This window comes from Aedes albopictus, chromosome 3 (assembly GCF_035046485.1).
Source record: "Aedes albopictus strain Foshan chromosome 3, AalbF5, whole genome shotgun sequence".
Taxonomy (NCBI): Eukaryota; Metazoa; Arthropoda; class Insecta; order Diptera; family Culicidae; genus Aedes; species Aedes albopictus.
Window position 1 is genome coordinate 95,483,088 of NC_085138.1, and position 17,178 is coordinate 95,500,265.

A 17,178-nucleotide genomic window follows, 5' to 3' on the forward strand; every position below is an offset into this window, starting at 1 on the left:
TGATTCAGATACTCTATCCTCTATCCTCATCTTCTTCATCGAAGAGCAGACGCAGCTCTATTAAATGCGTGTACGTCTCTCTCTCTATCTCTCTCAATATTACCAAACAATCAAATTGACCTAAATATCAATCATCATCATCATCACCATCACAGCCAGGCAGCAAACTAATTGAGTATCGTTTTTTCCTCTCTCCCCCCTGTTCCTTTTTGGAATTTTTCCTTCTCTTCCACAGCTCCACAGGATCGAGTATGTGCATAGTCGTCATTTAATTTATAGAGATGTAAAACCAGAAAATTTTCTAATCGGTAGAAGTTCAAATAAACGTGATAAAATTATACATATAATAGGTAAGTACGATTTTATATTCCCTTATCAGATCTATAAAATTTCTCATCCCAAACTTTTAAGAAAAAAAAAATTTACTTTTTTTTTCTAAAAAAACTTGAAGTAAAAAATGCAATGTATAACAACACCTCAAAAGAATACAATATACTGTGTTTTAAATTAATAATAATCAACTAAAATTTAATTACTTATCTCGCAGTATACATGATAACTCGTAACTGCGAGAAATGAGAAACAGAATATCATTTAAAAAAAAAAAACTAGCACTAGCGCTAGTATCGTAAAGTGGACGATAAAGGGATTATATTGTGAATCATATCACAACATTTTTGTTCGAGAAAAATTACATTTTTTAATGGTAGCGATACTTAACAACCCATTCGATCTGGAATTGAAACTCCGAAAACGATAAATGCTATCATTATTATGACTCAATGTATCATACACTTATAATCCTGTTTATGATAAACCAAATAATTAGAATATCATAACCTGTAAAATTGTTGTATGATTCCGTTTTATTCGGACAGTCAATAGTTCTAGACCGAAATATGAAAAAGGACAGAACAAAACAACCATTGCAAACGCCCGTTGCTTTCGTCTCTCCTAGACAAGCTTCTAGATGTACTTCTATTATCCGAATAGAGAAATACTGTTCATGGTATAGTGTATATTATACAAAGCACATTCATGGAATGATAATGACAGAAGCAATAATAATTTTGCGGTTGACTGATTGGAGTCGTTACATTATTGCATATCTTTCATATATCATAAGAGTTATGATAATGATACACGTATACGCGAATAATTTTAATGATACCAACACTTTGAATTATTTTCCGTCCAAACTCGCTTTTTGCTGATTTTTTTTCAACTAAATGTAGGTTTTTAATGATACAGGATGGCGTACACCAACTATTTGCAGCTCTCTTGTGATTGGAACTAAAATAGCACACAGTCAAGCTTCAAGACGATAACTTTGATGCCAGTCCAACGCAGTGGATTGCTGTCAAATTCCGGAAGTAATTGATTTCCAGTTACAATCTTCCATTCGATAAGCACTTTTTTTCCGCAATCACTTGCACACAACATCGTCGAACTGTTCACGGGCGAACTTGGTTGAAAATAAACATCTGCGACAGTTTTTCCCAGTGGTGCTATCATTTCCACGAGAACTGTCGTCTCATCGGAGTCTCATTTTACTTGCGATCCCTTTCATCACTTTTTGTATTTTAGGCTGCTTCTCCACCTTCTGAACGTCGTCTTCGAACCACTCGCGAGAACTTCTTCCTTATGGTTTAGAACAACGCTCGATGGAAAAATGAGTGAATCTCGGCAGTGGCAGCTCAGTTCCCATTTCCATTAAAAATTTCAAGAAAAAAAACAACTGGAACGTAAACAACGATTCACAGTATCATATACCATTCGCGGGATTGCCAGAATCTGACAAATGTCCGCAGGGGTGCACTTTTTTCAAGTCAATAAAGTCGACTTGGTGAAATATTTCCGTTTTGTTTTTATTATTCTCTTTATTATACTGCAGATTATATGGAAATGATATCTCCAATCGTTTCGCAAAATTTCTGTTCGAGAAAAGTATTATTTTTTAATGGTATCGATACTCAACAAACCATTCGGTCTATCGAAAATGATAGTCATTAAATTGATTCGTTGTATCATAGAGATATGGTTCACTTTATGATACCACGAATAATTAAAAATGATAACCAGTATAATTGTTGTATAATATCGTTTTACTCGGGTGATTTATTTATCAAAACTTATTCCGTTAGGGAACAGATAGAGAAGCGTTACCTCTTACTGGTTAGAGATTTTATAAATACTTAGGAATACGGCTAGGACGTTTCTAGGGATTTCAAGGGTTTTCTGATGGGTTACGGGAGTTAAAGGGCGCTCGAGGATATTTCAAAGGAATAACGGAAATTTCAAGAGCGTTTATATAGGTTCAATAGGTCATGAGAACCCCTGAAACACCTCTGAGATCTCCAGGTACCTGGCAATAACGCCTTGGGATCCCCTAAGAACCCATAAAACGCCTCTGAGACCCCCAGCAACACCCCCGCAACCCCTGAAGCGCTCCTGAGACTCCGGAATATAAACTGAAACGCCCCTGAGCCCCCTCAAATGCCCCTGGGAGCACCTAGAACGCGCTAAGACTCCCTGAAGCGCCACTGAGACCCCATGGAACCCTCTGGATTCTCTGAAATTCTCTGGGCCCCATGAAAAGCCCCTGAGTTCCCCTGAAGGCCTCTGAGGTCTCTTGGTGCCCCCTGAAAATCCTTACAACGCCCCTGAGACTCCCTAAAACCCCCTTGAAATTTCTTATGACCTCCTGAAACGCCCATGTGACTCTGAAAAGCCCTTGAGACTTCTGGAACGCCCCTAAGATTTCCCCTGACTTGGAAAAGTCCTCAGGAATCTACTATTATTTCATGAATAATTAGAAATACGGCTAGGGCGCTTCAAGGGTTTTCTGGAGGAGATACGGCAGTTAAAGGGCGCTCGGGGATATTTCAAAGGAAAATGGGAATTTTAAGAGCGTTTTAGTAGTATAAAACCCCATGAGAACTCTTGTAACACCACTGAGACCTCCAGGTACCTGCCTATAACGCCCTGGGACCCCTGGAATGCCTTTGAGACTCCCTGAGACCTCCTTAAATACTCCTGCGTGCACTTAAAACGCCCTGAAACTCTGAAGCGCCACTGAGATCCCATGATACCCTCCGGAACCCCTGAAATACTCTGGAACTCTCTGAAAAGCTCCTGAGACTTTTGAAGGCCTTTGAGATCTTCCGCTACCCCCTGAAAACCTTTTAAATGCACCTTATAACGCCCCTGAGAGCCCCTAAGTGCAGCTGTAAACCCCTTTGAAACTTCTTGGGATCTCCTGAAACGCCCTAGTAACTTTGAAAAGCCCTTGAGATTTCAGGAACGCCCCTAAGATCCCCCCCTGGCCTGGAAAATTCCCCTGGAATCTACTATTATTTCATAAATAATTAGGAATACGGCTAGGGCGCTTCAAGGGATTTCAAGGGTTTTCTGGATGGGTTACAGGAGTTGAGGGGCGCTCGGGCATATTTCAAAGGAATAACGGCAATTTCAAGAGCGTTTCAGTATGTAGTATAAAACCCCATGAGACCCCCTAAAACACCTCTGAGATCTCCATGCACCTGCTTATAACGCTCTGGCATATCCTGTAATGCCTCTGAGACCCTAAAAAGCCCCTGCGAGCACCTGAAATGCTCTGAGACTTCGTAAAGCGGCACTGAGACCATAAGAAACCCTCTGAATCCCCCGAAACCTTCCTGGAACTCCCTAAAAAGCCTCTGAGACCTCCTGAAGGCCTTTGAAACCCTTTTTTTTATGCCTCTGACATCCCTCGAAACTCCCTGGAACCCGCTTGAAACTCCTTGGGACCTCCTGAAACTGTCCTGTGACTCTAAAAAGCCCTCAGGGACGCTTCCAAGGGATCACAGGGGGTCCGTGCTAAAAACGACAACGGCGGCCAGATGACGTTATAGCACAGACAGAGTCTGTGGTTATAGTGAGGAGTTTTCAGGTTTCAGGAGTTTTTTTCTGTATTAACAAGATTTTCAACCCTAGGCTAGTTCATGTCGGGACCCACGCTTTACTTTCCTTCCAAAGGAAGAAGTCATATTTTGAGAGTTTGTTGGGAGTGGAATTATTTCGATCCCAGGTCCTCGGCATGATAATCAAGTGCTCTAACTATCACACCTGGTCCGCTCCACGCCAAGGTTTCAGGAGATTTCAGGTCGTTTCAGAGGATCCCAAGGGGTTTCAGGGGCGTACCAGGAGATCCCAAGGGCGTTTTAAGGAGGTACCAGAAGGTCTCAGAGGCGTTTGAGTGGGTTCCACTGAGGTTTTAGGGGGTTCCAGGGATCAAATGAAGTTCCAGGGAAGTTCTAAAGGGACTCAGGGACGTTTCAGAGGGCGCCGTGAAGTACAATGAGATCGCATCAACCTTTCAAGGGGCCGCAAGGGCGTCTCTGAGAGTAACGGTAGATCTCAGGGGCATTTAAAATGGTTTCAAGGTATTTCAAAGGGTTCTAGAGGGTCCTAGGTTAATTTCAGGAGTCTCATGAAGCTTCAGGTGCAATCACTGGGACCTTTGGGTACTATTATTTGGTTCGACTGGCTTTCATCGGTGAATTGAAGCACATGTCGCATGTACTATATTTGCGTTACGCGTTTCGACTTACTACGATTCAGCCATCATCAGACGCAACACGTTGATCCAGACCAAACAGCTTGGCTGGTCAAAACCAAACTTCGGTCAGGATCAGCATGTTGCGTCCTATGACGGCTGAAGCGTAGTAAGCCGATACGGTTTACGCAAATAAAACACATGCGACTTGTGTTTCAATTCACCAATAAAAGTCAATCGAACTAAATAATAGTAAAGGTCCACGTTGATTGCCCCTGGAGTCTCCCTAAGACCCCTGAAACGCCCCTAGGATCCCCTAGAGCCCTTTTAAATGCCCCTGCGATATCACGGTACTCTCAGGAACGTTCTTGAGACTCCTTGGAACAACCCTGTGATCTTATTGTACCTCCTGGCAACCTTGAAACGCCCTTGAGATCCTTTGGAACTTCCCTGGAACTCCCTGTGATCCCTTTGAAGCCCCCTGGAACCCCCTGAGATCCTTTGAAACATTCTCATGACCCCTCAGAAACGCCCTAGAACCTCCTGAGGCAACTCCGAGATACACTCAAACGCCTCTGAGAGCTTCTGGTATCCCCTGGAACCCCCTTAAAACGCCCTTGGGATTTCTCTTGGTACGTCCCTGAAACCCCTTGGGATCCTCTGAAAAGACCTGAAAACTCCTTTTGTCCCCCCTCCCTCCTATAACGTCATCTGGCCGCCGTTGCCGTGGTTACCGTCACTACGACATTTTCCTATACACAATATTAGTTCTTAGTGCCTTAAATTCTTCTTGAGTAACCCATAAAAGATAGCAAATTGATATATAAGTGCTACGTAGCTAATTTACACCCATTATTGTGTTTTTCATTGTTTTCCTACATTTTAGTATTTTTAGTGAGTTTTAAGTTTTGCCCTATTTTGAACCTATTGAATTTCCGGCATTTTTGTAAAATTTGTGAAAAAAAAATACAAACTATTCGGGAAATAATATCCATTATTTATATGTCGAAAACACTGCAGGACGATTACGCAAAATGAACATGAAAAACCGACGCATGAATAGATGATTTCTATCAGAATTTTTTGGATATTCGGTGATACTTAGGGTGTAAAAGTAAGGGAGTTCGCGTCACCTCGCAGAAGCCAACAAGCTTACTCGCTTGAACATCGGTTGTCTCGATACGATGTTATGCTGCTTTGTATGAAATGCATACGCATATCGCGTCAACTTTTGCACGCAAAAGACCTTTTCACGACTGATATGCGCTAAATTTATCACGTTGAAGCATCGTTAAGCGTAAATAGTGACTTCGTTGCATGTACATTTTGGTTGTCTGGGAACAGACAGAACAGACATAACAAACAGAACAGGCTAAACAGACAGAACAGACTGAACAGACAGAACTGACAGAGCAGACAGAACAGACAGAATAAACAGAACAAACAGAAAAGACAGAACAGAAATAACAGACAAACAGAAAGAACAGACAGGGCAGACTGAACAGACAGAACAGACAAAAAAGACAGAACAGACTGAATACACAGAACAGACAGAACAGACCAGTGAAGAGAATTGTCAGACAAAAGAGGCACAAAACAAGCAACAAAGAAGGTGCGACTCTTTATCCCTACTGGTAACAGATAATGACATGATCTCGAAATTTTTTGTTGCAGACAAAACGGTAGCTGAATTTGTTGCGTACTTTTCAACTCGTGAATAATCAATTATTGCTAACCCAAAGTCGAAACTGTTTGATAATAGAGCTTCACCAGAGTTGCAGTGTTTACCGACTCGAAGTTACCGTTCGAAAATCGCAATGCAAGGCTTAAAAATCTTCAAACTCGTAGTGTACGATGTTAATCCCATTTTTTTCAAGTTGGGACAAACTCATGTCGCATGGGTTTGTTTGTCGCAACAAATACAGGTTGCGACATTGTCATTATTGTTGCGCGATGGTTGAATTTTGATTCACTGGAACAGACGGAACAGACAGAATAAACATGACAGACAGAACAGACTGAATAGACTGAACAGCTGAACAGACAGAACATACAGAATAGACAGAACAGACAGAACAGACTGAACAGACAGAACAAACTGAACAGACAGAACAGACAGAATAAACGGAGCAGACAGAACAGACAGAATAAACAGAACAGACAGAATAAACAGAACAGACAGAATGAACAGAACAGACAGAATAAACAGAACAAACAGAACAGACAGAATAAACACAACAGACAGAACAGAACAGACAGAAAAGACAGAACAGACAGAGCAGACTGAACAGACAGAACAGACAAAAAAGACAGAACAGACAGAATAGACGGAACAGACAAAATAATCAGAACAGACAGAATAAACAGAACAGACAGAACAGGAAGAACAGACAAAAAAGACAGAACAGTCAGAACAGACTGAACACACAGAATACACAGAACAGACTGAACAGACTGACCAGACGGAACAGACAGAATAAACAGAACAGACAAAATAGACTGAACAGCTGAACAGACAGAACAGACAGAATAAACAGAGCAGACAGAATAGACAGAATAAACAGAACAGACAGAATAAACAGAACAGACATAATAAACAGAACAGACATAATGAACAAGACAGATAGAATAAACAGAACAAACAACAGACAGAATAAACAGAACAGACAGAAAAGACAGAACAGAAAGAACAGACAGAACAGAAAGAACAGACAGAGCAGACAGAACAGACAAAAAGACAGAACAGACAGAATAGACGGAACAGACAGAATAAACAGAACAGATAGAACAGACTGAACAGGCAGAACAGGTGAACAGACAGAACAGAATGAACAGACAGAACAGACAAAACAGACTAAACAGACAGAATAAACAGAACAGATATAACAGACAGAGCAGATAGAACATGCAGAACAGAGAGAACAGAATGAACATACTGAACAGACTAAATTGACTGAACAGACTGAACAGACAGAGCAGACAGAACAGACTGAGCAGGTAGAATAAACAGAACAGACCGAATAGGGGAGCATCCATTAAGTACGTCACGATGAAATAGGGGATTTTCGACCCCCCCTCCCCTCTTCGTACGGGTTTTTCCTATACTTAATACATTGCTTGTCACACTTTCACAAACCCCCCTCCCCCCTAGGACCGTGACGTACTTAATGGATGACCCCTAGACAGAATAGTCAGCACAGACAAAACATACATAAGACAAGAAAAATCATTCGTGAATGTAAACAACTTCGTTAAAATCCTGTGCATCTTCAAAAATTTCGCAATTAACCCTAGTAGGATGTGAGGGTCAATATGGCACAGACCAGCACACAGTCTGGGATAACAATGACTGAGTTTGTCGTCCTCAAATCAACGCTATTTGAGAAACTCTGCTCTCATCGTCTCTGTAAGGTCGTCAACCATCGCTCCTATTTGACAGCTACCTAGAGCGCGCGGTGCGGTGGTGCATGCCATGTGCGCCTACCCAACTGTGCTGACTCACCGACCGACCATCACATCACGCACGACAACTAGGAGGTACGGTACGGAAACGGCATCCACTCGAACGCGATCCACACCTACCTATCAGTTTGTTTCAGTTTCGCATCGCAATCGCAAATACACACATCTAGCCTAGCCAGGAGACCTACTGCCTTCCATCCAGTCAGTAGTAGTATGCAGCAGGCACACCGATCCACCCCCTTTCAGTGCGCATGTGTCGGTCAGAATCGTACCATCGTGTACCACCCCAAACCCATACCTACGGAGGAGCACTCGAGCAGAAAATATGTTCGTTTGTGCCATTCATCGTCTATCGGTGCTGTGTGGTAGCATAAACAGCATAAAAGGGAGAGCCTCTCTGTGGGTTATGCTCCGCCGTTTTGTCCGTCTCTCGGAGAGCAATCTATTTTTAGACCCGGCTCATTCAAGTCACTGCGCATACTCACACACTTCCACCCAACGGAGCATGATTTCGTTGCACAGCGGGACAGTGATCGATCAATGTTGTGGTCAAAATTACAAATTTTAAATACTATTAAACTTTTTGGTCAGATATGTGTTTCAAACATTCTTGATCGTTTGTTACATTCTGTGATACCGTAAACTGGGGTCAAATTGATCTTCGGGTTTAAATTGACCGGACGATTTCCCATACTTGAAAAGAAACTATTTATAGTATGCCTTATCTAACTGAAAAACATATGGTCAATTTCGACCCGGAGATCAATTTGACCCCGGTTTACAGTAGTAACAGTGAAAAAATGTGAATTCCAAATGAAATTCATTAAAAATAAATTAAACGTTTTTTATACGGAAACCGGAGATAACTCCGTTGTTTGAAACCAGCTTTCCGAAAAAATGCTATTATCAAAACAATAATCATGCCATGTTCTTCTGTTGGTTGAAAATAGTACGTAATTACCCTATCCAGTTATCAAACTTTACGAGTCGTATGCTCAACATTTACCAGTCATTTTTGCTCAGTAAAAGTAGTAGCAGTACATTTAGTATGTATAGAAATAAAAAAAAATAACTGTATTGGCTGTTTTCTTATTCATAGTATAGACCAATGTGACGCTACTTTCTATGCGCGAAAAATCGCTAAAATTATATCGCGAAAATATTGTACGAGATTTCACCAGCGGCGGTGTTTATATGGAAATCAGAGGTTTCAATAAAAACTATCCTCACAATGCTTTGAGAAATATAAATTTTGTTACGCGCATGCTTTCTGAAATTTTTGTTGGAGATCTTCCTTGGAGATTCCTTAATAATTTTCTCTATATATTTCCTGAATTCTCTCAAGCGTTTCTTCAGGAATTCCTCCAGAAAGATTCTTCTGAAAGTTTCTTCAAACTTTCTTCATGGATTCAGAAATCTGACCCTTTCCCTTCACTCTTGAACGATTTTTTCAGGAGCTCCTTCAGGAATCACTTCAGGATTTATTTCTTGGCATTTATTTTCCCTAAGGATTATGTTTTTCCGGGATTTTATATATCAATACCTTTCAGACATTTTGCAGGAAATTCTTTCAAGAATTCCTCCAGGAGTTTTTCTAGAGATTGTTCCAAATCATCCTCCTGGAATTCCTTCAGAAATTTTTTTAGTAATTTATTCAAGAATTCCTTCAGTACCTTTATCTGCAATTTCTGAACGGATTCCCGAATAAATATTTTTCAAGGATATATCCTAGAAATCCTTTTTTTTCTCAGAAACTTTACCAGGATTATTTCCTTAAATTTCTCCAAAAATTGTTCATAAAATTCTTCTGGAAATTCCTTCAGATCCATCTCAGGAGTTCCTCCAGGTAATCCCCACGGGTTTCTCAAGGAGCTCCTTCAACGATTGTTCCTGAAATTGTTTCATGGAATTGAATCTCATCAGGACGTTTTTAAGCATTCCTATGAAATTCCTTCAGGCAACCCTTGAAGAATTACTTCATTTTTTTTGTAATTTCATAAAATACTTCTGTAAATATCTGTGGAAGAATATCTCCAAGAATTCCTGGACGAATTTTTGAAGGAATCCCAGGAGATTTTTCTGGAAGAACCGCAGAAGGTATTTCAAAAAGAAACCTAACTAGATATTGGGTAATCTTTGGCAACTTTTTCCAATGGATTCCTGGAGGATCCTTGGAAGAATTTCCGAAAAAAACGCTACAAACTCCCTGAAAATTCTGAAAATGCAAAAAAAAATCTTTTACTGATTTTCATGAAAAATCATGCAACTACTGAAGGACTCTAAGGTGATATTTCTGAAGGAATTCCTGTGTAAGTTTTTGAAGGAATCCATGGAAGAATTTCTGAAAGAATCCTTGGGTGAATTTTTGAATGAAAGTTCTATCTTGTTCTTGCAGTAATCCCAGGTGATATACTTAAACGAATCCCTGGAGGATTATGTGAAAGAATCCCAGGTAATTTTCTTAAGGAATACGAGAAAGAGTTAATAAAGAAATTTCTGGAAACACTCACTCAGTAAGCCTTGATGGAATTCCTATAAGGATTTATTAATAAATAATATGAAAAATTACTATACAATTTTCTTATCAAAATTCATGAAGGATTTTCTGAAAGATTTCCCGGAGGAATTAATGAACATTTTTAAAGGAATCCCTGAATCAATGTCTGGAGTAACGTTTAATCTTCTGTAAAGGTTCCTAGAAAAAGATCATAAGTAATTTCCAAAGGAATTTTCGTAAAACTTTCTAGGAATTGTTTCATAAGAAATTTCTGAATTTTTTGAATAATCTGAGTAAAATTCCTACCGATGTCCCTCTAAGAAATCCTGGAGGAAATTGTGGTGAAATACATGGAGGACCTAATTTATGTAATTTCCAAGAAATTCAAGGAGCCATTTCAGGGGGTTCTATATGAAGATTCCTTGAATAATCTACACAGGAGCTTATGGCATCTCTAAAGGAACATTCGTTTTTTTTTTTAAGAAATCCTTGGACAATAAAAATAAATCACTTAAGTTATGCCCTTATTGTATTAAAATTGAAAAAAAAAAACGTTCTAACAATTTAAAGTCTGGTCATTGGAACTTTGGTCTGTCTATTTATGTTTTTTATTGTTTAGACAGATTCTACATAAGACTCTTGTTAAGAACTACACTGAAGAAAAGAAGAAATGGAATTTCAGGGTGTTGATTCAAATACGAAAGTCTCAGAACTTTTTTTCGTTTTCATTAGCTTCAATTTATTATTCATAATTTACAGAAGTTTCTTCAGAGTTTCTTTCAGTAGAATTCAGGGATGCCTACTAGAGATACATCAGAGATTCATTCAGAAGATCCTTCAGGGATTCCCATAGGAGGTCCTTCAAAGATTAGTCTGAGAGTTCCTTCAGGATTTCCTACAGGAGTTTCTTTAGGAACTAGTTCAGGAATTTCCTCAGAGATTCCTCTAACAGATCCTTCAGAAATTCCTCTAGAATTCCATCAAGGGATTTCTCCTGGCGTTCTGTGGGGGTTCTTCGTGGATTCCTCCAGGAGTTTCTTTAAGGCTCCTCCTGGAATTCCTTCTGAGATTCCTCCCTGAAATCATTCGGTGTTTCTTAGTGTAAATAGGTTTCACTATTATCAAATTTGATAACTTCTGAGAGTTCTAAGAAAACAACAACTGTAGCAAAATCGATAATTACCCTTCATTTGCATTGGAGTAATGCAACATGCACTACCCTGTGGGTACGGGTAATGCCACAATAGTTCTAGTCACTGATCGCATTGACGGACCCGAACAGAAATTAAAAAGGCATTTATTCAAACCTAATAGTTTATGTCATTATTGATCATGAAAAAGCTCAGAATACAAATTCTAGAGCGTAATGACAACTTTCTTTAATTTGCCAATGTTAACATTATGGTCAACACTTGGTCACGCCGATTCACGCCGCCGCCGCCGAAAGTAGCCGCCGGGCAAAAATGGCCCTCACGCCGCCGCCGAGCGAAATATAGTCGGCGCACAGGTCTAGGAACGATTATCAAATTTCATACCTGAAGAATTTTAAAGCGATGGCCTTAGGCTTATAGTTTTGTAAAAAAATGTAGAAAATATGATATTTGGGACAAAAAAAAAACTAGAACAAAATAAGAATGCATAATTCAAGAATGTTTACTTGTTTACAAGTTACTTTTATCTTAATTATGTTTCAAACGTTAGAAAAGCGGGAAATTGAAACCTGATATTCACTATTTCTCATTACCTGATTGCTGTAATTAAAAAATACTGTTAATTTAATTTTACTTCAAAAAAAATATTGCAATAAATGACTTGTTAATTAGGGTAAAAGCACTAGACTTCGCCACTGCTCTAGTCTTCGTCCCCTCCAAACAAATTCTTTTTTTTTTTGTATGAAGTGGCGAAAATTGAAGCAGAATTTTAGGGGGTGGGGCGAAGTCTAGTGTTTTAACCCTACTTAAACTTTTGTTGATTTTAGGCGTTTAGAATTATAAAATATAACGTGAAAAAGGAAAAGAATCACGACAAATTTGAGATGAGTTTGAATGTTACTACACCTCTATCGTTTGTTCGTCAATATGAATGTCAAGATCTAGACAATATCAGTCCATCAAAAAAAACTACATAAGTTTCCATAAACACTATCAGTGCTGCTAAATGTCATGCATTTCGCGTGATTTTGACGTTTGAATATTGCTAATACACGCTCTCAAGTGCAAAATTTTATTGGCAAACACACGTTTCAGTGATCATTTAAGTACTACCATACTGTGATGTAACTAAATGGTTTTTTGAAAAAAAAAATCAAAAACTCCTTGTTGAGTTTGACCACGTTTCGCACGATTTTTCCCAGTGTGCGTCGTCATCAAGACGGCTAGCTTCATATCAATGAAAAGCACCGCACCGCTGCTGCTCAGTCGCGGAGGAACGCGAGGAAACCGAACGAATTTGTTTTGAACGAACCAGGTGAATCGCGTGCAGCAGCAGCAGCAGGCTGTGAACGGACTCTCGTTTTTCTCTTGCGTAGTCTCGCACGCTCGCCCTCTCAAATGACGGGGTATCTTCCTTTTGTTGTTCGATTGAATGGGGACCAGCTGACAGCTGATTCGAACGGTGCTCGCTCGCGCTCACGCACGCTCTCGCTCTCCCCGTCCAGTCCAGTCCATCCGTTGTAACGGTATATCTTTGGACGACGTACCACCGTACCTATATGGGTCCCGTTTTGCCGGTTGTCCGTCGCTGTGTCAGGGTTTTGTACGGGCCTTGGCTCTTGACGGGCTTTGAGCGCTCGCTTTCCGCATGTCCCTTTGGCGCAGCGGATAGCGCGTTGGACTTCTAATCCAAAGGTCGTGGGTTCGATCCCCACAAGGGATGCAAGTGGAAGCTTGGATACTTTTTTATGGTGGCGTTCGTCGTGTGTATAGAGTTTGGTATAGCGAGCAGAAGTAGAGTGAATGGTAGTTATATTTTCGATCTGTTGGTGCTTTACCGCGTGGGTGGTAGCTACGGTATTAACAGCTATATAGTAGGGCAGCTTGGTATGAAGCTGTATGAGGTACATATTTTCAAATTATACTGAAATCTTGGAAAACGCAATCGCAATCGTTAGTTGTCTGGTGGCTACAACTTTGTTTTTGTTTGCAGATTGTTCAATGAAGCTATAATTTAATGCAAAGTAATGTATACTTTTTGATCGAGTGTTATTCACAATATTTTTTTCGAACAAATTAGAATGTGTTATACAGTCCTATTTTTTGCATACCATTACTTAATAAACATATTTAGCTATACTGTGGATCATGATTATATGACCACTTAAATTTGTTTTGTATTTGTAAAAGTGACTTAGCATCATAAAGGCGTATTTTACTTTTAGAGTTATTACGAGACATGGAAAAAGTTTCCTAAAGTTTTATGGTGTGTAAATCAATGCAATGGAAGATGATAAAAACGGGAGTCTGGAACAGCTATAACTGCATCAAATAAATGGATTTCTTTTCACTGTAGTTAAACATGTCCTCAAGTGCGAGTGAGTGAAAATCACATTTTTCAAATAATTATTTTTGTATATGTAATAGAAAAAGGCAGAAATTTTCAAGTTTGTTTCTTGAACCTTGGCTTGAAAATTCTTTTGGTTTCTGCCCAGAAATATTGTTTTATCCGTTCTTCTATAATGAAGCATTTTGGTTTGCTGTTAAAAACAGTCTATCCTGAAATTTCCTTCGAAACCACCCGTTGATTCTCAGATTTGTGTGGATAAAAATATTCTTCCCTTCTTTGGGAATACTAGATCCTCGTGTCTTCCACACGAACGATACATGGATGCAACATTAACTGGGAAGTAGGTTCTCTCCCAGTTGGGATGTAACACATTATTCAAAATTTCTTTTTCATTTATACCTTAACCCTTTGGAGCCAGAAGAGATGTATATGATTCCAACAATGAAACCAAGCATAAGAGATGTGTTCAATGCCAGCGAGGTTGCGGCAGCAGAGGCAAAACAATCCAGCTCCAAAGAGTTAAGGACAGGCTCGTTAGAACTGCAAGATGGCCGACACAATGGCCGACTTTTGCACCTGCTCAAAATTTTGAGCGCAGTAATCTCATTGAAAGCCAGACCAGTGCATCAAATCTTCTTATTTTAAGCTTATTACAAGGAGGGTCTTGTACCATTTGAGCATGTAAACCTATTTTGGGCAGTTGCTACTATAACTGAATCAATTTCAAATCAACTGATTTGAACTTTTGTGAACATCATGTGCCCAAAATAGGTACATCTGCCCAAATGCTACAAGGCCCTATTATTATTTTTTATTCCTGTTCCTTAGTGTAGTGCGTGTCGCATTACTCAATTGCCATTGAAGGGCAATAACATATCGATTATGATACAGTTTTTGTTTTGTTTTCCTAGAAATTTCTTATTATACAAAACAAAACAAGAGCACTGATAATTGGCCATGCATCGGAAACCCTAGCATCACCCTTGCTTACCGCTCAATTCTCCCCAGTAAGAAGACCCGGGGTTTTAACATTAGCCGCAATACCATTCCAGTAATGGGACATGTGCTCAGTAATAAGGATTCTAGTATGTTCCTTGCGTACTAGCACTTTCCAGTCTTCGAAGAGTTAGTACATACATGGATCCCGCCCAGTTTGATTTTCTTTCCATTGAGTTTAGCCTCAGATGGTGAGGTTTTTAACTATATGCAAAGTAAAGTTGGTAAACTTAGTTTTATTCAAAGACTGGAAGTCATCACAACACCAGTAGCAAGGACTAAATACTGTAATGCCTTCAATTACCAGAACACATATGGGTCATTCCATATAAAGTGACCGAGAAAATGTGAAAACTTGCAATCGACCATCACGGATTTGAACCAAATTTGGTTGAAACATTTGTTTAGATGGAATTTTGGTGCCGATCGGATCACCCCTCGGTCTGTGGCAGCACCCCTCGTTTTGGCCGATATGAAAATGTTCCTCTTTTTATTTTCATCATTTAACCCTTTGCAGCCGGAGGGGTCATATATGACCCCGGCGATGAAACCGAGCATAACAAACGTGTTCGACACCAGCGAGGTTGCGTCGACAGCGGCGAAACAAATCGGCTCCTGCACATACACATTTTTGACCTTCGGCTTTTTTGAAGGAAATTGTTCAGGGAATCCAGAAAAAAATATAATTTTTTGATACAGTGTTGTCAAATATCATGTTTTTCAATTTTAAAATACGTATATTTTGATTTCAAAAATTTTGATTTCATCGTGTTTATCAGACGTTTTTTGATCGAAAAACCTTAACTCCCCAAGGTAATTTGCGTCGTTCCTGAGATATAGCGTATTTAAGAAAAAATATTCATTTTTTTCATATAAAATCAGGTGCAGTTTATAAATTTCGCAAAAAAAGAAACATTGTTCGATGCCATATAAAGACGTTTTGTGGTGATTTGAACTATATCAAGTATAAAAAGGATATAAAAAATGTGACAGTGTTGCCAGTTCATCAATTATGAGTCTATCGTAACTAGCATAACCTGTTGAACTATAAAATGTATCTATTGAGATCATCAATTCTAAACTAATTACATATATTTTAACATTATCTGAACGGAAGTGCTGCCAAATATGTAATATTTGTTGTAGAAATCTTAATTTTATGAGAACTTCAGTATAAAATCTATTTAACAGGCCAAAAGCATTTTGTTTTTCATTAGGGTTTAGTATAGTTGGCAACATAGGCGTAAAATATATCCAGGAAAACATTTGATGGGTGTATTTATAAGCAACAGTGCTGAAAATGTCATTTCGATATAACTATATTCAATGACCCACAGCTAATTTCAGAAACTGAACCTGAAAATATGGAATATGATAAAATATGAAGTATGATATCCTTTGGCATCAGATAATACAGTGCGAAAAATAAGTATAAAGACAGACCCGTTTTCCATACAAAATAATCATGTTTAGGGATCAAAATTTCTTTTTCTAGCGATTCGATTGTTATGGAATTTTGTCTGCAACCTTAGAATAACTAGAATTTTGGCTAGAAATATAAATCATCATCCATGAAAACGTTTATATCGACTTTTCAGATTCAAATAAATATAAAGACACTTATTTCCATATCGACTTTGATAACTACCTGGTGATGATTGAACTGCGCTCAAATCTCTCCGTTATTAACAATGTACAGTACCGGCAGCCGCCCGGTACGATCTATAGAGCGAATGAAGCAACCGGATGTCGCCACTGCATAAGCGCAGAATCTCGAGGTAGCGTTTCCGGACGAGACTTTAAGACATTTGGTCGAAACTCTTTTTCTGGAAGAAGAAGCATATGACATTTAGGCGAATGGATAATTCATCGAATGGACATTTGGTCGAAAAGCACCAACTGATGCAAAGAGATTTGAGTGGAAAATACTTTACTGAACTTATTTGGTTGAAAGTACGTTTGGTCGAATCAAGGGGGAAGACAGCTTTTGCTCTCGAGACTGATCATGAGTAGCTTTTGAGTAACTCTGAGCAACTCGCTTTGCTCGGATTTAGGTACACACAGCGTAGCTGCTCATGGCAACCATAGGATTTGTTGTTTACGCTGTGAAAAATAACCGTATCGCTAGCAAGACATCGAGATGCCTCATCGATGTTACTTTGTGATTTATTCTTGTTTAAATGTT

General features: G+C 39.2%; 1 protein-coding gene and 1 non-coding gene across 5 annotated transcripts in view; both read left to right on the forward strand.

The window, feature by feature from the left end:
- Positions 1 to 235: 235 nt before the first annotated feature.
- LOC109425583 (casein kinase I) overlaps positions 236 to 17,178 on the forward strand; it is a gene marked incomplete at its 5' end in the record, with an annotated part of 119,480 nt that continues 102,537 nt past the window's right edge. For all 4 annotated transcript variants that reach the window (XM_029873779.2, XM_029873796.2, XM_029873793.2 and 1 more), the window contains 1 exon segment: positions 236 to 350. In XM_029873779.2, coding sequence (XP_029729639.2) covers positions 236 to 350 — 115 coding nt within the window.
- Positions 13,298 to 13,370, forward strand: Trnar-ucu (transfer RNA arginine (anticodon UCU)). Its single transcript has one exon. It is a non-coding gene; the product is annotated as a tRNA-Arg (tRNA).